Source organism: Anabrus simplex, chromosome 1, assembly GCF_040414725.1.
Source record: "Anabrus simplex isolate iqAnaSimp1 chromosome 1, ASM4041472v1, whole genome shotgun sequence".
NCBI lineage: Eukaryota > Metazoa > Arthropoda > Insecta > Orthoptera > Tettigoniidae > Anabrus > Anabrus simplex.
This window is the reverse complement of record NC_090265.1, coordinates 1,300,696,108-1,300,720,107: the sequence shown is the minus strand read 5'-3', so window position 1 is coordinate 1,300,720,107 and position 24,000 is coordinate 1,300,696,108. Positions and strand designations below refer to the sequence as shown.

Sequence of the window (24,000 nt, the reverse complement as noted above, 5' to 3'; positions counted from 1 at the left end):
CATTTACAATATTGCAGAACACAATGGTTTCAGTAGAACCTTCGTCAACAGAATCATCAACAGATATAAAAGCAGACCCAAGACTACCCTAGGAAAAGATTCCACTCCTAAAGAAAAGTTTTCCACATTCACTTTCAATAATAGTAACATTTACCAAATTTCTAATATTTTTAAGAAACACAACATCAAAATAGCTTATAGAACCTCCCACACCAACTCCAAACTCATTTTCAATCCACACACTGTCAACAATAACTATAACAACATTAACAACAAATATTTGAACTCCGGAGTTTACAAATTAAAATGCCAATCCTGTAATTCCAGCTATATTGGACAAACAGGCCGCAATTTTGTCATAAGATACGCCGAACATCGCAACGCTCTCAAATATAATCATTTCTCAGCTATGAGTGAACATCATAAAGCATCCAGCCACGAATACACTTCAATAGATAAAGACCTCAAGATCTTGCATTACAAGCAAAAAGGCACCTTGCTCAACGTTCTCGAGAGCATCCACATCGATTTAGATCAGTTTATGAACCCCTCTCACAATTTAAATGAAGTCGGCGAGAAAAAGAACATTCTACTTGAAACATTCATTCCATATATTTGTCAGAATTTCCATAACACAAACAAACCCCACCTCCATCTCTCCAACTCACCACCACTCCCCCCCTACTCACACCAGCCCTGGACCACCCATTCCCCCTCCGCTCCTTCCATCCTAGCAAACACAGTCAAACCAACAATAGACTCGATCACGCGAACGAAACCGTTACTTTGAGAGGCCAGGCCATTTGAGAGGACAACCACCTGCTAAACACCGTAAGTTTAAGCTTTCTTCACACCCACATTTTACTTATCACCCCACGTTTCTCACACAACCTCATTTTTCCATTACAGATTAGAGCTTCATTGACGGTTTCTGCTAGATCACTTACAGCTTACTATGCATCTGTCTTCTGCCTAACACAGCTTCTCAACTTTATATCGCGACCCTTCCAACCCTTTATAATAAGGCAAGACACCAGCCAACATTATGAAACAATAATCAAGAAAGGGACCGCTAGATTGAGAAGATTTTGAGAATGCTGTTGTTTCTAAAGCTTTAAATTTCATTGGTGTTTTTTCCTTGTCACAGGCTTTTCGCCTGCACATCATATCAGGCTTGGTTTCTCAAAAATGTTTGCTCCCGCTCCCCTCCTGACCAATTTAATGTGATGGGTTTCTACAAGGATGATTTTCGACAGTGATTTCAACCTGTTTGTTATTGTTACTAAACAATATTTTGTAAACTATGAGGTCCACAACCTCACCATGTGCTACTATTGTTCATTTCCGTCTGCATCATTTGTTTTTTCATTCCTTTGTTTTCTTAGGTTAACACAGTTTTTAGTTTCAATTATTATTTTAAATTAACACCTTTTCACTGAATTTTGTCGCAATGAGTTGTTTATTGCTCTGCATATTGATGTAAATATTGTATATTTGTACTAATTTTGTTTCTGTCTAGGCTCTCTTTTGTTTGTTTTATCATTTGCTCCTTCATTATGATTTTTAGCATTTTTTCAACTTATATTATGTAAATTATTTCAATTCTCACCTTATTTTTCACTGAAGATGGCTCAAACGAGCTGAAACATGTTTGAATTTGTTTACTCCGTCTAATGACGGAATATTTATTGTATTGAATTAGGAGGATACTCTCATTTTTCACCTTTGTAAAGTCAATTTCGATTGACATCATGTTAGCTTGTATACGATGAGAATATTCATAAGGTTGTGTAGATTGAAACTTGTTGGGCTGAGTGGCTCGAACAGTTAAGGCGCTGGCCTTCTGACCCCAACTTGGCAGGTTCGATCCTGGCTCAGTCCGGTCGTATTTGAAGGTGCTCAAATACGTCAGCCTCATGTCAGTAGATTTACTGGCACGTAAAAGAACTCCTGCACGACTAAATTCTGGCACCTCGGCGTCTCCAAAAACCATAAAAGCGGTTAGTAGGACATAAAGCCAATACAATAACATTGTTATTAGATTGAAACTTATCATGCTAAAAGTTATCATTTAGCAGTTCAATCTCTGATTTTGATTCTCATCACCACCATCATCCTCTTCCTTACTTTTCCTAAGGCTAATTGTATAGTGCAGACTGTGATGCAGTTATAAATCTGAGTATAGATGCTAGCAGAAATACCAGCATAAATGTAGTATGTACGACAGAGCAGTGATGAAGACAGGTCCCTTGATAATGCAATAATACTGCTTTTGCAGTTGTCGGTTTGCTATCATTTTAGATGGTTTTTACGAGGGAGAAAAAGATTGTTGAATATATTGTTCTTGGACGGTGATGCTGAGTATCTAGCTAGCAAAACTGTAATAAAATGGTAGGTTGTGAACTTCCATGAAAGACGTGACAGCATTCATCCCATTAACCAAATAATACAAAGAGAAAATGAAGATAGGGTGATAAATGTGGGAGTGCTTTTTCTGAAGGGACTTCGTCATCTCGTAATATTTTAAAAGTATAAGGGAAATAGGACATTTTGACTAGCTACCTGTTTTTTACAGCAGAGGGCCTGTTCAGAGATGCATGATGTGTTTCAGTCTGATTATACTCCCTGCCAAAAAGTGGAAATTGTTCATGAGAGGTTTGTGTACAATGCCCAGAGCTACACACTATCCTACACGCAAGGTTTACCCTGAAAGATATTGTTCCATTTAACTGTGTGGACAGAGAAATACTATTAGCTAAGCTAAATGCCCTCAGTTTTTCCACGAGTATACTGACATGGCTGCAGTCATTTCTAACAGGGCAGCAGTAGTGTGTATCTGTAAGTATGAATGTATGTCTCTGACTTGGCAGAATTCAGGGCAGTGTTTCGCTCCCTTTGCTCCACTTCTTTTATCACTATATCTAAATTACCTACTAGAATACTTAAAAACTTGAAATACCATTTCCTTTGCGTATGATGTAGGCCTTCAATAATATATATATATCTGAAAGACATCTAACTAGACATTGCTAAACTAAATGATGTCTTAGAAAACATAAAATTATCTCAAAGTCAACCTATTCAGATCATAAGCAGTCATAATAGGATCCAAAAGTTATCATTTGAAACTAAACTTTGTAATCATCAGACTGAATGGGAACCAATCAGCAGAGGTGTGAGACAAGGTTGTGGACTTTCTCCTTTGTTGTTCATAATCTATATGAACAACATAATGCAGGAATGGAGGCATGAAAGTCATGGATCAATCCCAGTCACAGATATCTCACACATCTAGATGCCATACTTTTTGCTGATGGTAGCATCATCAGAAGATGATCTTCAGTGGTCAGTATTTAATCTCCAGAATGTCTCTTTAAAATTTGATGATCATTTCACCACAAAAGAGCAAAATAATGACCTTTAAGGGAAAGGACCCTATTCCCAGTAAAATCTGTTTAGGTAATAAAATTTTGGAAAGAGTCAATGAATTCAATTATCTGGGATACAATTTATCTTACCAAAGGGAAATTGATATCTCTGCAAAAATTACCAAATTTACCAGAACAACAGGAATCATAAATCATATCATGAAGCCATCTCTTGTCCAAAAACACACTTGCTTACGTCTTTATAACACTTTAGCCAGACCAACCCTTTGCTACGGCAGTGAAGCATGGACAATAAGAACTCAAGACATTTCCAGAATTACAGCACGTGAAATGACCTTCGTGCACAGAACAGCAGACTATACAAAATGGGATCGTATGAGAAATGAAGATGTGCTTAAGGGACTGAATGTGAAACCAGTAATCAGTTACATCTATGATTACCAAGAAAACTGGAAACGTCATGTTCAAAGGATGGAATCTGGAAAACTACCAAAGAAAACTGGAAACGTCACGTTCAAAGGATGGAATCTGGAAGACTACCAAAGGAGATCCTACGCTATCAACCAAGAGGACAGAGATCTATAGGACGTCCAATGAAGTGATAGAAAGAAAATGCAAGACCATAACAGGCCACATGGCCCAATACTTGGAAGGATAAGGATGATGATGATGATGATGATGATGATGATGATGATGATGATGATGACATAACCTCTCCTGCCCAAATGCCAACCTCACCTTCCCGGGATGAACAAACCTGTTCCCACAGATGAGGCACTGTCGATCGAGTCACGGCGGTATAACCATTACATCAATTACGGAGGAAATGCTGTAATTTCAGCTAGTTCATTAGCTGAGAGGTGGCAGCCCCATCAATGGTCTTACTTCCTTCAGGCTAGCAACTCATCGGAAGGACATTTGATTGCTTTCAAGTCTTTCAAAAAGAAAAATGCAAGACCATAACGGGACACATGGCCCAATACTTGGAAGGATGATGATGATGATGATGATGATGATGATATTCTTCCAATCCTCTTCCATGAAACAAAAGTATTGTGTAAAGAATATTGTAAGAAACCTAGATATCAATTTTGATAAACATGTATACTACGCGCACTTTATCTTGAGCCCGGATCTCCATAGTAACGAATGGGAACTAGGGCTCAAGATAAAGTGCGCGTACTATAATCAGCTCAGACAACATCAAGAAAATTTGCCACCAAGTTTTCTTTACCCTGGATTGCCTTAAAAGGTTATGAGATCTCCTTCCATTAAATATGAGAAAATTCATTAAATATGAGAAAATTACTTGTACAGAGTTTAATTCTGCCCATTTTTAACTATGGTGATTTAATATACAACAGACTAAACCACACACTTAGTGCTAAACTTCATTGAGCTTGTGATACTTGTGTCCATTTTATACTTAATAAATCTAGATATTATCATATCACCCTGCCTTGAACATCTGCCATGGTTATACTTAACAGAGAGAGGAGACCTTCTCTCAGTCTCGTTTGTCCACAACAGTCTAGGTAAAACAAAGTTATTTGAGAATTATTTGAGGACAGGTCTTAAATTTCTATCATCTAAAAACAGCATCCCTACAAGGTCAGAAACCTCTTCCTTGCTGCATGGCAAGTTATGGAAACTTATTCATACCTGCAACTGTACACTGCTGGAATTCAGAATTTAAAAGGAGATATAAATGATACATGTATGTGAGGTCATCAACTTAGAGCCTGTTTTCTACTGTAGGCCTGTTCAGAGATGCACTATGTGTTTCAGTCTGATAATGCTCCCTACTATAAAGCGGAGGCTGTTCATGAGAGGTTGTGGATCCTCAAAAATCACCATCAGAGGTTATGTAGTTATAGGGAAACTGCAAAAACCAGTGATGGCATCAAAATGAGGGGTGCTAAGTAAGATGAGGAGTGAGGTAGTTTGACATTGCTTTCCTGTAAGAAATTAGTACATAATTCAACTTGTGGTAATGTTATAGTCAGGGTTGGATTTACAGACGGGGGCACCCTAAGCCAGAGACTCTCCACCCCCGCTCCCCTGTTTTTGACTTTCGACATTTTCAGTTTTATGTATATTTTTTATTGCCCTGTGAAATTTAGACCTTATATTACAGAAAAATATAATTGTAATGGAATTACGTAAAAGGAAATAAAAAGAAACATATTGTGGACTTTATGCTTAAAAGCCTTAGAGTTATCTTTCTGTTGTGAAAAGGAAACCTATATTGGAATGAGGGAAGAAACAAGATTGACTTACATGGCGTCGCATTGGGAATAGGTAGGGGGTTGGAGGGAAATGCAATAGTCACCTTTACCTCAGAATAACAACAAGAAAACAAATAAGATCAATGTGGTTTATTCACAGAAAGGAAAAAAAAGTAAGTGTTTTTAATATGAAATCTTGAACATAAAAATATTAATCTAGAAACGTAGCATTTAGAAATCATTTCATCAAGACTTCTTTTTGGCAGAGTCATCAATTATGACATCATAATTAAACCTGTTTACAGTTTCATGTTCACTTTGCGTGGCATTAATCCATTTTAGCTGGGCTGAGTGGTTCAGACAGTTGAGGCGCTGGCCTTCTGATCCCAACTTGGCAGGTTCGATCCTGGCTCAGTCTCGTGATATTCGAAGGTGCTCAAATACGTCAGCCTCGTATCTGTAGATTTACTGGCATGAAAGAGAACTCCTGCAGGACTAAATTCTGACACCTCAGCATCTCCAAAAACATAAAGGACATTAGTGGAACGTAAAACCAATATTATTATTATTATTATTATTATTATTATTATTATTATTATTATTATTATTAAGACAGGAAACGAACTCTCTGCTGATCAGTTAGACAGTGCTATTGACAGGTGCATTCTGAGTGCAACCATAATTCTCTGATATACTGTAATTTGTTTCTTGCAAGTACAACAAAAGCTTCAGTGGTATTTGGTTTTGTTCATAGTGCCTTTCAGATGCAATTCAAGGTCAGTACATTCACTTTCTATGTGCATTTCTAAATTACCTGGTTATAACTTTGAAGGTTTTTAGCTTGTCCAATTTCATCAACACAAAACTTTGTAAGCTTAGACAGGAAACCGCATATTTTGTTAAGTGAAAAGTATGCTTTCATCTTTACTCCAAATTATTATGTAGTTTTAGCAATTGTTTCATTAAAATGCTTTCTGTAATTATCTCATCCAGCGGTAGTTCAATTTTCTTGTCTGGAATCTTCAAAATGTGTCTTCTATATGTTTCATCTTGTAACATAATTGCCGTACTCAGTGTAGCCAGTCAACCCAATGCCAGTTTTCTCAAGAAGTCACATCTGTGAAAAGGAATGGCAAAAGTTATTCTGTATTCCATGCTTTATTTTAACAGAATGAAGGTCAGTATTAAATCTGCCTTAAAATTATTTTCTATTTCAGTCTTTTAATATATATGTTACACTCAATAACTAATGTGTGTATAGTCAAGTCTATTTGCATTTGCTATAATAGCAGATACCTAAACACTTGTCTTGCACAGAATCCAGGAACAGATTCCAGTGAAATGTTAACTGATTGGTTGAATTTCAAAACAGAGTGAATCTTTCAAAAATTTCTGACCAAAAAGCAGTCATAACCCCATTTTCCAGTTGCTCCAGTTTGCTTAGCAGAGGAGCAGCTTCATGTCTCACCATTTGCTTTTGGCCAACATCTTCTGAAAACACAGTAAGAGCTGCTTTCATTGCTGTCCAAGAATATCTTAGGAGCATGACAGGATTCGTGACAAGCCGACCATCTCGTTGCTGACAAAATCTTGACAACAGTACAGTGGAACCTCAGGGCATTGTATAGTCGCTGGGCTTTCAGGCAGGAGTTGAAACTGCTTCTTCTTAACACAAATCTAGTATTTTAATATTATCGTATACAATTATGTTCAAAACTAAGTTTTTTTTTTTTTTTTTTCTTCACCTTGTCGATACATTAGTTGCTTAAGGCAACTTATTGGTTAAAAGTGATACATGTTTCGTATATTATTAACATCTTCAGCCACATAACACTGTTTAGATGAAAAATTAATATATTAACAAAGTATCAATGCTTTGAGAGAAAGTGCGATACAGACCGTGAAGTTGATTTTGTGTAATCGATTATGTTATCAAGACCAGAACAGATGTTTCACCTTACATACATACATGGGAGGTCTTGGGATTGCCTATTACTGTTTTGCTTCTAAGACTGGGAATTTTACGTTTTTGTGTTAAAATATCATAAAAACCGCAGTCATTTTATTTGTTACATATAAAAAGTTTCTATCATTTCCCACTCGTACTGACTTGCGCAGCAAGCGCGCTTTCCAGCTGAGCTCAAGGTCACGAATAACAGTCATTTCTGAAGTTCTGATATTTTTTCTCTTTGCAGTTTAATTGTGATTAGTGATGGACAGCATTGAATCAAGACCAACTACAACTTAATATAGTTGGTCTTGGAAACCATATTCTTCAGTTGAACATAACCTTTAAAAGTTGATGTAGGCCTAATTTACATGGAACAAGATATCCAGAAACTGACTACGAACAGTATACCGGTGACCAAATCACGATGGAAGATTAAGAAAAAAAGGGATTTTGCCATCATGTTGGGCACTTTTGTATCTAATGTGCTTGTGGTCGATTGTTGTTTGGCTTGGCGTTATTAGATTTTTCGAAGAGTTTGGCTGATCAAAGTTACTGAACTGAAAGAAGATTTCATGGGAAACTGACAAAGTTTCCCCAGTAAAACTGAATATAAAATAAAACTTATCAAGATTTATTTTGAGACTGGGAATTTTACGTTTTTGTGTTATAATGTCATAAAAACCGCAGTCATTTTATTTGTGCACGTTACATTTTAAAAGTTTGTATCATTTACCACTCGTACTCATGTACCAGTAATTAATGTTTGAAGCCGGACCCGCAGAGTAACTTGCCTGCCTCTCACACGGAGGGTCCAGATTCGATTTCCGGCCAGTTCAGCATTTTTACCTCAGTATATATAAAAACTGGTTCCAGATCCACTCAGCCTACATGATTACCTTTAATTGAGGAACTATCTAATGGTGAGATAGCAACCTCGGTCTAGAGAGCAAAGAATAACGGCCGAGAGGATTCGTCACACTCACCATGCGTCACCTCATAATCCGCAGGCATTTGGGCTGAGCAACAGTCGCTTGGCAGGCCCACTGGGGCTCTAGTTTGGTTTGGTGTAAGAGTGTTTGTAAGATTATAATTATACATATTTCATTTTTGTGATGTTAGCCAAATTGTTGATGGTTTTCATTCATTCCCAGATTTTCCATTTTCCCGTGTTGTATGCTCTTTTTTTTTTGTGGTCCGTCCGAAAATGGAGAATCAAGGTTTCCTTTGTCTTTGTCCTCATTCAAGCTTCTTTTAAAATATTTTCACTGTTCAGTACTTGCAAACAAAAGTAAATAAAAAAAATTGTAGAGTGCATGAAGAAGTCCGAAAAATGAAACTACCTGCCAAAAAAACCACAAACGAGTAAGTTAAGTGACATTACGAATACATTGTAAAATGAATTTAAAATTAATGAAACACATTGATAAACAAGCCTGTTCACAGAATTCTGCAGCATTCTTGCCAACAATATTTAAGGAATGTTCAGAACACGGTATCTACTCAGCCAAAGGGTTGACTCCCTTAATTCTAGCTTGTAGTCATGTGTATTTTCCTGACATTCTTATTATTATTATGATTATTAAAGGAACTTTGTGCTGAAGTTAGAGCACCTGGTCGTTTCTTACACTTAACAAAATGTATTAAATGAGTACCTAATTTACAACATAATTTTTATTATTTTACAGTTTAACAATTTCAGCAATTTACATTTTAATATATATTAGCAGTATAAAAACTGAAATAACCTAATTTAAACATATTAAATCTTTACAACCTGAAGTATAAACTACAACTGCATTCTTCAACGCGTTACAATAAACAACTATATTCACTCTCATTCACACTCAAGAAAGACTGGAAGTGCTTATAAGATGACGCTGGTAGAGGATTTTAAACTTTAACTTAGTGTCCCTGATGTCATTGGGGAATTCATTCCACCAGCTCGTGGCAGTGATCGTGAATGATCTGTTGTAGGTTGCGATTCAGTGTACAGGAATTTCTAGCCTACAGCCTGACCAGGTATTGAGCAGGTGTAGTGAATTAAGGTAACAAAATCTGACGGACAGGTAAGGAGGAGTGTTTTCAGAAATCACTTGATACACCAAAATAGTCGTTTGGAGTCTACGTTTGTCATTCGATCGTAATCAAGATAACTGTCTATAGTAGGGGGTTACATGGGCACATAGATGCATGTCCAATGTGATACGGGTCATTGGATGAGTCCGAGTTTGATAATTGAGAACGGGTTAAGAGAGCAGGAATAATAATAATAATAATAATAATAATAATAATAATAATAATATAGAAACAGTTATTATTGCAAGCATATGCAGTGGAAAATCATAAGGCCAGAGGCTTCCGGGAATGTAGAGAATGGAAACGATAAATGTAGTTAAAGAAAGTGATAGTTTCAGTAATAACAGTTACTTTTACTTCAATAAATATACTGTATACATTTACGACCAGTGGGAGATAACAACTAACAATTACAGGAATAATTTCCAATGCGAGTTTAAGATAACTTACACGAAAAAGGGGTGGTAAAAACAACTTTAGTAAAAGAAGTTGAGGTAGGCTCATACATGTGCATACATCTATGCTGGAAATGTTTGCAAACACTAATATGCCAGGGGAATATATTTGGATAATAAATAAATAAATAAATAAATAAATAAATAAATAATAATACCTTAGGCAAGGAAATAAGGTAATTTATCATGATCAGCAATCAAATTCACTGAAAATTCCTAGACAGATAATGAAGTAGAAGCTAAAGTTGTTAAATTCTTACACAAAATATCTTAAGAATCTATATTGTGAATGATACAAAAAAAAATGTAGCAAGATATAGGATATGCTGGGGAATGGAGGAAGTTAGAAACCCAAGAGACATGACCAGAAAATTTTGTTGTTCGATGCACGAAGCAGTGAGTCCAAAACACACAAGGATTTCCGGAATAGACATTAAAGGTCAGAACAGTTTGAATGCACTGAATGACACTGTGAGCCCTAGAGAAGTTCAAAAGTCTGTAGCCTGTTGACACAGAATGAAAAATAGTGGCCTGTAAGTCGATGACTCCTCCAACTCCATCAGCAACCAAAGAATAGAATAATAAGAGAAGCTATATTACATTATTTGCTCTCTATGTCTCACCTTGAAAATAATTGCAGTAGATGGAGCAGAGAACCAGCTCTGTCCAATATAATGTGCTTGCACATCTAGCAGGGAACGGGCTCTCGTTCAGCCTCCTAGGTTAGGCTGGTGGCATGTATTGATATGAATGTAAATTTGTTCTGGAAATTATGAGAAATAGAACTGACGTCAGGGGACCAGGAGAGTCAGGTGATTGACTAAAATGGCAGCCAATATGTAAAGAACAAGATTGGAAGAAAGTAGTTTTAGAATGAAGTACCAGGGATATGCAAGTAAGTCCAGAATATTTGTATCACAGTACAAATGCATACCGGTACCTTATATATGCATTTTGGGCACGTTGCACTTTCATGCTTTGCTCATTATTGATATCAATACAAACTGTATTGCAGTATTTGAGAATTGGAAACAAAAGTGACTGAATAAGCTTTTATTTTCAGGGACCAAGAAAATATATTTTTAAACCGCTTTAGGTATTGCAGGCTTTGATATTATCAATTTGGAGCAAATTCGTCACATGTTGCGACCGGTTTGTTTCGCTTATAGCCACAACAAGATTCATAACTGTTTCACTATATAGAATGTCTGGTTCCATGGCTAAATGATTAGCATACTGGCCTTTGGTCACAGGGGTCCCGGGTTCGATTCCCAGCAGGGTTGGGAATTCTAACCATAATTGGTTAATACCCCTGGCACGGGGATTTGGTGTATGTGTTGTCCTCATCATCATTTCATCCTCATCACGACGTGCAGGTCGCCTACGGGAGTCAGATCAAAAGACCTGCACCTGACGAGCTGAAGTCCTCGGACACCTCCCAGCACTAAAAGCCATACATACACCTTTTCATTTCATTTCACTATATGGAATAATGGTATTGTTTAATGCTGCAGGATATCATATTATTTTAAGATGTGTAGGTTTTTCGAAGTGCCGAATATTATTGCTTACGTTTTAAGAGAATTCATTTTGCGATTGTTACTTGATGCATAATTACTTCTACCGGGCGAGTTGACCATGCGGTTAGGAGCGTGTAGCTGAGAGCTCGCATCCGGGAGATAGTGGGTTCAAATCCCACTGTCAGCAGGCCTGAAGATGGTTTTCTGTGGTTTCCCATTTTCACACCAGGCAAATGCTGGGGCTGTACCTTAATTAAGGCTACGGCCGCTTCCTTCCCATTCCTAGGCCTTTCCCGTCCCATCATTGCGATAAGACCTATCTGTGTCAGTGCGACGTAAAGCAAAATAGCATAATTACTTCTGAGACTTAAATCTGTGTTAACTTATCATACAGGACTCTGAATTTTATCAGTTCTTGAGTGGTAGTAGATCTGCAGGTCATCAGCATAAAGATAATACTTGCAGTGTATAATCGATTTGGCAACATCATGTATGTGAATTGCAAATAGCAGTGGTCCAAGTACAGACCCTTGGGTGATGCCAAGGGGTTTGTTAAGCCACTCAGATTTGTTGACACACTGACAGCGATTTTTGAGGTACGAACTGAAAATGTTTACTACTATCTTGCTGAAATTTAATGAATCCAATTTCAAAAGTTAGCAGTTGAGGAACAACAGTATCAAAAACACTAGAAAAATCAAATAAAACTGGTACAGTCACTTGTCGAGCGTCCATTGTGTTACACGTTATGAAATTAAATATTATTATAAAATGTTAAGGGACATGTTTCGCCCATATTAAGGGCATCATCAGCCTCAAACTCAAACCTGTGTGGTGAAAAATCAGTATCCTGATTGTTCTTACAAGTCATATTTTTTTTTTTTTTTTTTTTGCTAGGGGCTTTACATCGCACCGACACAGATAGGTCTTATGGCGACGATGGGATAGGAAAGGACTAGGAGTTGGAAGGAAGCAGCCATGGCCTTAATTAAGCTACAGCCCCAGCATTTGCCTGGTGTGAAAATGGGAAACCACGGAAAACCATTTTCAGGGCTGCTGATAGTGGGATTCGAACCTACTATCTCCCGGATGCAAGCTCACAGCCGCGCGCATCTACGTGCACGGCCAACTCGCCCGGTACAAGTCATAAAAAGAGGATATCAATGTAGGCGTTTGTCTCAACATAAAAATTATTAGAATGTCCTTATACTTTATTATACTTTATTATACTTTATAATCATGTGAACTTATGAGATGCAGCTTGATACTATGATTTTAACCAAGGACATTCTAATAATTTTTATGTTTAGACAAACACCTACATTGATATCCTCTTTTTATGACTTGTAAGAACAATCAGGATCCTGATTTTTCACCATACAGGTTTGAGTTTGAGGCTGATGATGCCCTTAATATGGGCAAAACATGTCCCTTAACGTTTTATAATAATATTTAATTTCTAAAAAAGATCTCTTTGTATTGAATAGGTAGATATTAAAAACATAACACTTGTAACATACTTTGTATTTGCATCCATTGTGTGTCGGATATCATCAGTTACTTTCAGTAAAGCAGTCGTCGTGCTGTGTCATTTCTTGAAACCAGATTGGTAAGAGTCAAGCAGTGAGTAGTTAGTCTGGTAAACAAGGACTTGTTCGTGTACCAAGCGTTCTGGTACTTTGGAAAGGGGTGGGAGAATGGATATAGGGTGATAAAGTTAAAAACTTCATCACTGATCCGTATTGAACTAATAATTACAATGCTAGAAAGAGAAAGATATTCCACCTATTCAATACAGTAATAAATTGTTGCACAAATTAATGTTGTAACATGTTTAATTTGTTATGGGACCGGTTTTGACATACATCCATGTCATCATCAGCCGATACTTAAATGGCAAGAAGTCAACACACAAAAAACATTAAAGGGTAATTGTAACACTTATGACACTTTTCTTGAAGAATTAATAATTGAAGTTTATGTGGCACTTTTCAGTGAAGATAATTTTTTGTAGATATCTTAGGTTCTTGAGCACTCTTGCTGTAGATCTTGAGGTTAAAAAAGGATGCAGCATAATTCACAATTGTTGTTGTGCAAGGAATAAACTTGTTGCTAGGTAACAAATGATATGATTTTTGTTTCTGGTACTTCAAAATGTGGGTAGTGGTATATATAAAAACTCCTAGAATATGTTGTAGGATATGAAACTATCAGTACTGATATGGATTTTATGAGATCTAAGGAAAAGAAAATAAATTAAAAATAAGAAATAAAAAACAGTGAAAATGGTAAGATAAGTAATACTATGAGGCTCACCTTTATTTAGCCTTGCCATGAAGTATAAGAGGAAGTAAGAACCGAAACTGAACATACGTAGGGGATAGGAGGGGTTTAGAGAGTAAGGGGAGTAGTTTAAGGTAGGTCAGGGGTGTGTTGTGGTAAGGGCAAGTAGTGCAAGAAGGTGTTGTGTATAACATGGAAGATTGATCGCCTACTTGTCAACTTGAAGCTTTTGAAAACTAAGATAAGGAAGTCAAGAAGGATGTTCGGGTTTTTCAGACAAATCATTAAGGTTTTGGTTAGGATTAAAATATTGATCAAGGTGTATTAAACAATTTTCAGTGATAACAAGAAGAGGGCCTTTGTTTAGGGTACTGATAATTTCAGTGTCTTGGTCTAACGTAGTGAAATGATGTTTTACGTCTTGTATGTGTTGCCCTATTGCTGAAAATTTATTGTATTTTATCGCTTTAACGTGTTCTGCCTTGTGGATGTTAGGGAAAGCTTTTGCAGTTGGCAGACCTGGATTCATGTTCAATAATGATGTCCCCATTCACCCGATCATTAATTACAGAGCCAGACCGCTATACAAATTAGCCCAATTCATTCAGAAATTTCTAAAGAATAGTTATAATATTTTATCAAAAAAGTCTATTAAAAGCACTATTGAGCTAATTGAAAAACTGAACAACAATGAAATTCAGCCACACCATTCTTTACATTCTTTTGATATTGTCAGTATGTACCCTAGCATTAATACCAAAAACTCATTTCCCATTATTGAAAGAAACCTGAATACATACAGTCACCTGAGTAAATTTGAGATTCTTGATTTCATGACTGTCTTAAAATTGGTAGTCAATAACAACTTTTTTACATTTGACAATATAATATACCAACAAGATGGCTTGCCAATGGGATCACCAGCATCGGGGATCTTGGCAGAGATATACTTAGATTTTCTGAAACACACTTTTATTGATAACAATGATAATATCAAGAATATACTTTTCTGGGCAAGATATGTGGTTGACACATTGGTAATTCTAGATGAATGCATCCTCTACTCTTAATAATCTCATTGATCCTCATATTAAATTTACCCTTGAAATTGAATCCAACAGATCAATCAGTTTTCTAGATATAACAATTAGCAGATTACCTTATTCTTTATCTTATATGATTTACAGGAAACCCACACAAACAGCTACTATCATAAGACAAGATTCCTCACACCCACAATCACATAAATGTGCCACTTACAAAAGTATGGTTAACTGCGCTTTCAAAATACTTTTATCTAAAGATAATTTAAATAAAGAACTTAATATCATACGTTCCATCGCTAAATTTAATGGTTACAGCAGATTTTTTACTGAACGAATAATGAATAAATTTAAACATCGAACAAATACAATGCTATCAAATGACAATCCTAAACCAGCAGCTTACTCTACCTTCACTTTCAGTGAAAATGTCTACTGCATTGCCAATATCTTCAAAAAACATAATTCCAAAATTTCCTTTTGAACTAAAAATAGAAGCATGGAAGTGATTTATAACTCCAAATCTTTAAACAGACCTAATATATTTTCAAGATCTGGCATATACCATTTAAAATGCAATAGCTGTGATTCTTCTTACACTGGACAAACTGGACGCAGCTTCAAAATTAGATATTCAGAACACGTTAAAGCGATAAAATACAATAAATTTTCAGCAATAGGGCAACACATACAAGACGTAAAACATCATTTCACTATGTTAGACCAAGACATTGAAATTACCAGTACCCTAAACAAAGGCCCTCTTCTTGATATCACTGAAAATTGTTTAATACACCTTGATCAATATTTTAATCCTAACCAAAACCTTAATGATTTGTCTGAAAAACCGAACATCCTTCTTGACTTCCTTATCTTAGTTTTCAAAAGCTTCAAGTTGACAAGTAGGCGATCAATCTTCCATGTTATACACAACACCTTCTTGCACTACTTGCCCTTACCACAACACACCCCTGACCTACCTTAAACTACTCCCCTTACTCTCTAAACCCCTCCTATCCCCTACGTATGTTCAGTTTCGGTTCTTACTTCCTCTTATACTTCATGGCAAGGCTAAATAAAGGTGAGCCTCATAGTATTACTTATCTTACCATTTTTCACTGTTTTTTATTTCTTATTTTTAATTTATTTTCTTTTCCTTAGATCTCATAAAATCCATATCAGTACTGATAGTTTCATATCCTACAACATATTCTAGGAGTTCTTATATATACCACTACCCACATTTTGAAGTACCAGAAACAAAAATCATATTATTTGTTACCTAGCAACAACTTTATTCCTTGCATAACAACAATTGTGAATTATGCTGCATCCTTTTTTAACCTCAAGATCTACAGCAAGAGTGCTCAAGAACCTAAGATATCTACAAAAAATTATCTTCACTGAAAAGTGCCACATAAACTTCAATTATTAATTCTTCAAGAAAAGTGTCATAAGTGTTACAATTACCCTTTAATGTTTTTTGTGTGTTGACTTCTTGCCATTTTTGTATCGGCTGATGATGACATGGATACATGTCGAAACCGGTCCCATAACATAATAAACATGTTGCAACATTAATTTGTGCAATAATTTATTATTGTATTGAATAGGTGGAACATCTTTCTCTTTCTAGCATTATAGGGTGATAATCCAATAGTAAATTAGGTGAATTGTTCTTAGGAATGGGAATGATGATACCATACTTCCACATATTTGGGAATACTCCCTGTACGAGGCAATGATTACATATATGTGTCAGGATAGGTGATATTGCACCAATGATATTTTTTTATGAAAGATAAAGGTATGTCATCATTACCCTTGTGATAGTACATATATCACACCCTCGCACTATATGTAGAAGTGAGAGATATTATTGTCAGTATTCGATTTATTATTATTATTATTATTATTATTATTATTATTATTATTATTATTATTATTATCAGTATTTCATTTGTATATTTTGTCATTTATATTTGTAAGCTGGGAGATATCCACATATGTAGGTATGAGTAATTTGTTTTGTACTGGGAAAACATTGCTATTTTGGACTCTGGTAATTTGTATGACTCATGCGGGCATCCCAGTCTGATGAGTTGAGCTTGTTGTTGTACTAGGAAAGTTCTATGACTCATGTAAAACACCAGAGAGTTTGTTTATGTCTTGAGACCAAGAAGTAGTTCAGGGCATGGTCTTGACAAGAGGATCTATCATGATTGGCTGGCAAGGACTAATCCAGACGTATCATGTGAGAGGAAGGGGAATGCCGAAGTCTTTATATACTTCGACATCACAGCGGAAAGGAACTACTAGAACTACAATAGACTCTCGGTATGGACAAGAAGGAGTGCTGACGCTGTACGAGAAGGAAGTAGTGCGGACAGAATGTACGGGAAGGAAATAGTGCTGATACACGGTACTGGAGTGACACGGCTACAATGAACTGGACTTCAAACGTTCGTGGAACGTAGTCTTGTTATGTTCGTGGAAAGTGGCTGATCGACAAATTGTGGAGTGTTTACGCATTAAGTATTGAAGCACTTGTGGTGGCTTGACATTATATGTTGGTGAAAGCTAACTCAGACTTTCCATAATTTATGTTCAGGATCGAAATGCATGTGTTACTCAAATGTATATACCTTTACAACAAGTGTTTAAGACTGTGAACACAGTATTACATGGTACAGTATCTGTGTGATGTTATAACTGCCGATTATGGGAATTAACAAGTCGTATTGATACAGAGGCAGTGAAGGGTATTTATCCACGTATATGTACATTGTTCATCGGACTATCTACAAATGGTAGCTTAGTTCTCGCTTTCGTTTTCCCACTGTTTTCATTATTGTTGTTGTTGTAAGTATGGAGTCTTCCAGCAATCTTTTGTGTGTGTATTATATGTATAATTTTGTGTGTTGATGAGGTGCTCATGCACGGATTTTGTTAAGAATATAGTTAGCTATTTTAGAATCAGTGGAGTTATTGATGAACCTAGGTGCAGTTCCTACCTATTTAGTCGTTTTCGGGAGGTTAGATAAGGCCTGCAGCAGATGTACCAGTACGCAGCATTGTGTACACGCCCTGGGATATAAAGAATTATCATGCTCTATCAAAATTCGAGGGATCCATTCTGGTGAACTCTGGCGCCCATACTACGGACATTTCAATTAAATATTTTTATTAATTCTATTTATTTCAATTTTATTCATTCAGTTATTTATTTATATATTTTATTGATGATATTTTATTATTATTTATGGGTATTCACGAATGTTACACCCTGAGCATCTGACTTGAGGGACATGTAAGATACATTGGCATAAGACAATGCAACTGGCAATATTAGTTTGAAGGTTTTGCAGTGCTTTAACAACATACTTTGCTAAGTCCGAAGCTTTGTGGCCAGTGAAGAAATTGCTCTACATGGGATAAGTCTGCCATAGAATCAACAATTATTGAAAAATACCTTGCAGTCTTAATCTCTTTTACAATCCTTTATTCGATCAGCAGTGTTAAAAGCAAACCCCTCACATATTTTAGTTGACAAATATGACATACTACCACTTCCTTTGGACCTGTACTGCTGTATGTACTCAGAAAGGAAGGGATCGAATTCTGCTATGAGCTCCAGTGAACTTATGAAGTTCTCAAAAGAATATGAACTGAAACCTTCATTAGAAACGCACAATTGTTGTAAACCATGACAACCCAGTGACTTGAACACAGCGACGACTCACTTCAGAACATCCCTCCAATACTGTTTATCATTCTGAAACTCTTCCTGTAGTTTGCTGTCAATCCTCTATACCATCTTGGACCTTTCTGTCATGTCCATCACAGCATTTCTGTATTGTGCTGAATTTTTGTGCTCAGCAAAATGTTTTGCAGCGTTTTACCACTCTTCATAATATTCTTTCAGAGTGTGGAATTACCTTGAAAAAAAGAGACAATATAACCAAGTACAGTACTCTTAATTAAGTCAATAATTTGAATTAAGCACATTTCCATCATTTTTCACTAAAAAACAAAAGGAAAGGTTTATAATTAGTGTGGACAGAAAAAAGAGGAAAAACCATATTAATCCTTCGTGAGTGGTGGTAATTCATGGTCGTATGCAGCAAAAAAATTGGAAAATGAAAAAAATACATGCAAAATTTCAGAAAATTTACTAAGATGATGAAAATATACCCAAATTAACCACATACCTTGTTTAAGAGTAGAAACCCAACTTTGAAGAGGTTTGAAGATAAAGTAAATATTGTTTCATCATTTTTGCTCTGGAAGAATGGCAAAAGTGACACTCCATGATATGATCTGACAAAGGTTAACTTAAGCCGTTAGTCCCATTTCTTGAAACAGGGTCGGGGATGAGGTGAGAGGAATTTATATTGTGCATTTATATGGCAGGATGCCCCTCGCGATGTCAACCTCAGTTGAGGAGCTAATGAAGATGAAATATGTGATGGTGAATGAAATTGGGCAAGTAGCTGAAAAGAAATTGCTCTGGCAAATGAATAGGAGCTGTCCTGACACTTGCCTGGAATTGAAAATAAAAAATCACGAAAAATCATTCTCAGGAAAGCCAACAGCAAGGATCGAACTTGTGCTTCCATTTCATTTTTGCTCTTTCATTTATGAAATTGGCAACTACAAGACTGTTAACAGTACTTGCCACCAATCAACATGTTTATCATGACTTAACTTCATACATTATAGGGCAAACTGTTCTAAGCTAATGTACAGAGTGTGCACAAAGTCCTTATACCCCTACTCATAATTTATTTATTTCTGTTGTCAGATATTCATTGTTATGAACTTCGATTGTTGACAGTAGTTGGTGCCAAGATATTAAAAGAATGGCTGATACAAGTGATTATACGATTGAGGAACGTTTGCTGGCCTCTATATGGATTCATGAGCATAAAATTAGTAGCAAATCAATTAAAAATATGAGGGATGATTTCGTTGCGTGGTTTATGAAAGCAGCACTGACAAAGAAGACCTTGTTAGCGTGGGAATAGAAAGCCTTTTTAATGGACAGTGTTCGCGACGTGCTGAGAAGTGAAAGACCATCCACCAGACTTTAAGTTTGTGCTGACATGGAAAAATCTATCGAACAATCTCCGGTCAAATCCATACGGGAATGTGCATCAGAGTTGGGGATTCTGAAATCAACCATGAGGAAACACATCAAAGTGGATCTGAAAGTGAGGTGTTGGCATCTATTGAGTGTCAGTGAATTATCAGATGATGATTTGGAGAGACGTTTTGATGCTTGTGGTCAGATGCTACAACAATTCCAAACAATGGCACAGAAGGCAGAAGTCATGTTCACTGATGAATGTGCAATTTATCGCAGCTCCTGGTAGTTGCAAAGTTTACTTTTGGGGAAAAGAAAATCCATACTTTTTCAATAAATCGAGTGAAACATACCTCACGTCATGGTCTAATGACACAAATGCATCTGTTCGGCCCATATTTTTTTGATCGTTACCTCCACATGATTAATGGCTGGCTCATCCTGCAGCTGTAAAATGCAGGAATCTTAGGCATTTGGTTTCAACATGATGGGGGCACTGGCTCACTTTGCAGTGGCTGTTTGGCAATGTCTGAATGCAGTCTTTGGGAATCGCTGGATAGGTTGAGGATAAAACAGTGATCCAGCTCCTTTTCCATGGCCACCTAGGAACCCTGATCTAACAACACCCGGTAATGCATTCTGGAGTTACATCAAGGAACAGGTGAGGAAGCAGCGCTATGTTGGAATTGATGATCTAAAAAATGCGGTGCACGAAGCTTTCCAGACAGTGTTGCCAAGTATGTTGCTTAATATGAGCATCAGAACATGACAGCGTATTGAGCTGTGCAGAGACAATGGAGGGATACATATAGTTGTTTTAGATTCCTAAGATGTAAGTAGAAATAAATAATGAGTATATGTACTTTTATATCCTGTCAGTTTGAGTTTAATTTAACACAGGGTATATGGACTTTGTGCACACCCTGTAGAAATATTGTCTTGTCTAGCCGCTTTTTAACTAGATGGTTATGTGGTCATTGAACTACCTGCATATTCCCAAGAGGGCTCGCTTTCATATCTACAGTAGTTCCACTGATAACTGTTGGACTCCAGGCTCAGAAGTCAGCTGGTTATTGGGGTCTAAGGAAGAATCTTTCCTCACTTAAGGAACTGGGATTGACAAGGAGGAACTTATCTGTGTCATGAAGGCAGAGAATGAACCTCACGTATTTGTCATTTTGCATTCCCATTCCTAGCTTTTAATTTGATTCATATGGTCTTGCTGTCAAATTACTTCCATTTGTCTTTTCTTGGCCCTCTGGAGTGTTGATGTGTGTGATCATTTGGAGAACCACTTTTCTTTTCCATTGGCAAAGTACATACTAAAATAATAAATTTTTGCACTAATTACAACTCGTTAGGTTAAAGAGGATTGAATCTAAATAATAAAACTCTTTCATTTGCTTAATTGGTTCATATTTGAGAGCAGTGCCAGTTTTTAAGCCAGTTAGGTGAATGATAACTGATGCCTTGATATTTTCTATTTGTACAGTACATAATAATACCATAACTAATGATAGGAACATAAACAAAGGAGTACATAATAAGATAACTCAGCGTAGGAAGTGGAAGCGACAGAAAGAGAAAACAAGGTTAAACCTGAAAAAAAAAAGAAAAAAAAAGACAACAGGGACCATCTTCTAATCCTCATGCACTGCCATTTTCAAATCCACTTATTCTGTATCCATTTTTCCTCATCCCCTGATTACTTCATTTCTTCTTCCCAGATTCATCAGGAGGGCAGTCATTGATGCTATACAATGAAGAAAGACAAATCTACCATACTGTCTGAAACCACTTATCTATCCAAAATCACCTTGTTTGACAGTACCTAAGCTTTAGAAACCCTTGTAGAATTCAAACCAATCTCAGCCATGCTTTTCTCCCATGTAAATCACTTGTCAAGTAAGTATTATTGGTATGTTGTAGACAATGCATGCACACTCCCAGTTCTGCATGTCTGGTGATCACACATTGGCTGCAACTCGTCATGCCATCACTACTCTGAGTCGAGAGGATTGTGATGAAGCTATCGTCATAGTACTCTCTGATGCCAATCTTGAGCGTTATGGAATTGCCCCTGAGAACTTTGCTAAAATCTTGACATCAGATCCAGAGGTCAATGCATATTCTATCTTCATTGGCTCGTTGGGAGATCAAGCAGACAGGTGAGTCCTAATTTCCTTTATTTACAATTGTAATAATTTGTGTTGATTATTCAGCAAAGAAGAGCAGAAGGGGAAGAAGACAAAATGAGAACACAGACTATTTACTGGTGTACATTGCACTGCTTAAAAAAAAAAAAAAAAAAAAAAAAAAAATTATCCTTTTGGGGTAATGTTGTCTTTTTTCTTCCTTTTTAAAATTTTTTTTGACTCCACCACTACCTCAGTTAATGAGAGTTGAAATTGATACAGTGTTTGAGAAATTTAATAAAAAATGCTTTTAAGCAATCTGTATCATGACAAACACTGTAAGAAGAAATTGTAATTTTGCTTCTAAGTACTGAGCAACCTGAGTCATTTTCTATTAATGGTGACAAGAAAACTTGCATATATTGTGATGGATGGACGTATAAAATATGATGATAAATGAATCATTGGAGTTAAATGTTACATAACATAGGCTATATTTTTCTGTCCCTCTCAGTAAGTTATGTTTTTTTAAAACAATATTTGATGTATGGTTTTCTGTTTTGACAGGCTTACAAAGAAACTTCCAGCTGGGAGAGCATTTATGTGCTTAGACTTAAAGAATATACCTCAAATTCTCCAACAAATTTTTGCAGCTTCTGTCCTGAGCACTCGGTGACCATGATAGAATTTCGCTATAGGTCTTATTTTTAAAGGTAATAAATTGTATATAGAGATTTCTGAAACAAGAGCATAGTATTATGGAGAAATAGCACTGTGTTATAGCTGTCTCTCCATATGATAAAGGTCCTGCTCAATGGTGCATTTGTTGATGTGCTCTTCACACGCATTCCTGTGTGTTCAGATGATTTAATGGAATAGAGAGAGAGCAGCCAATCATGGTCCTAAACTTTGCAGTAACAATGGCTAACCAGAAAGATAAAAGTTTTATGATCAACACTTAGTCCACAAATTTAACAAATTCTTTGAAACAGAAGAAATAGAAACTCTGACCTCAGGATAATTCTTGAAAGAAAATGTTTCACACATTTATGAATTCATAATATTATGCTCTTGAGGTGACAGTTGTTTGCTGTTTTTTTCTCTCTCTCTTTAAATGTTAATAGTAAAAGGTTTTCATTACAGAAATGTTGTATAAGTATTATGTGATTTTTCATAAATATGTCTTGGAAAAATTTGAGAAAAATGTGAATAGTTGGTAAGATGAATTTATAACCTCTTGGACACTAGTGTCAACAAACATGGTGTTATTAATTAATAAATCTACAACAAATATAGATTTTTTTCCTGTTCCTTTAGGCAACCAAATGCTGATGTAATTAAATTGTTAAACCAAATATTTGCATGCTGGTCATTGCAATAATTACAATATATTCAATAAATACAGTAATAAATTTTGTATGCAAAGTTTAGTATTTCCTTTTTATTGTGTATTAGGTGTTATACTCATCATTCACAAATTACTTTTTATACATTTTCCAAGTATATATCTTTATAATTCTTTCAACAGTAATGCAGTCTAGTAGAGGAAAGTGGCAGCAGAAGAAACAGAGCATACTTCAATATTCAGTCAGTGTAACGCTATTGTTGATGAACATGGTGTTACACAACTACATCAGCAACATGTGAGCAGTTGCAGGTAGCTCACAGTATTGCCAGCCACGGACTCAGCACTGAGCTGTGAAGGAGCCAGTCACTTGCAGTGCCAGTCGCACAGAAATCATTAATTTGTACTGTTATTCCAGCAGTAAGCAAAGAAAGGTGTAGATCTTCTTCCACCACTTTTTGCACACCCTGGTGGGCTCACAAGTGCGAA

General features: G+C 36.3%; 1 protein-coding gene across 3 annotated transcripts in view; it reads left to right on the top strand.

Annotated features, from left to right (window-relative positions):
• The window catches only part of c12.2 (von Willebrand factor A domain-containing protein c12.2), a 753,464-nt gene extending 729,868 nt beyond the window's left edge, over positions 1-23,596 (top strand). For all 3 annotated transcript variants that reach the window (XM_067137710.2, XM_067137711.2, XM_067137712.2), the window contains exons 32-33: positions 21,961-22,199; positions 22,734-23,596. In XM_067137710.2, coding sequence (XP_066993811.2) covers positions 21,961-22,199; positions 22,734-22,842 — 348 coding nt within the window. In that variant the 3' untranslated portion in view covers positions 22,843-23,596. The remainder of the gene's footprint in view (positions 1-21,960; positions 22,200-22,733) is intronic.
• The last annotated feature ends 404 nt before the right edge of the window (positions 23,597-24,000 follow it).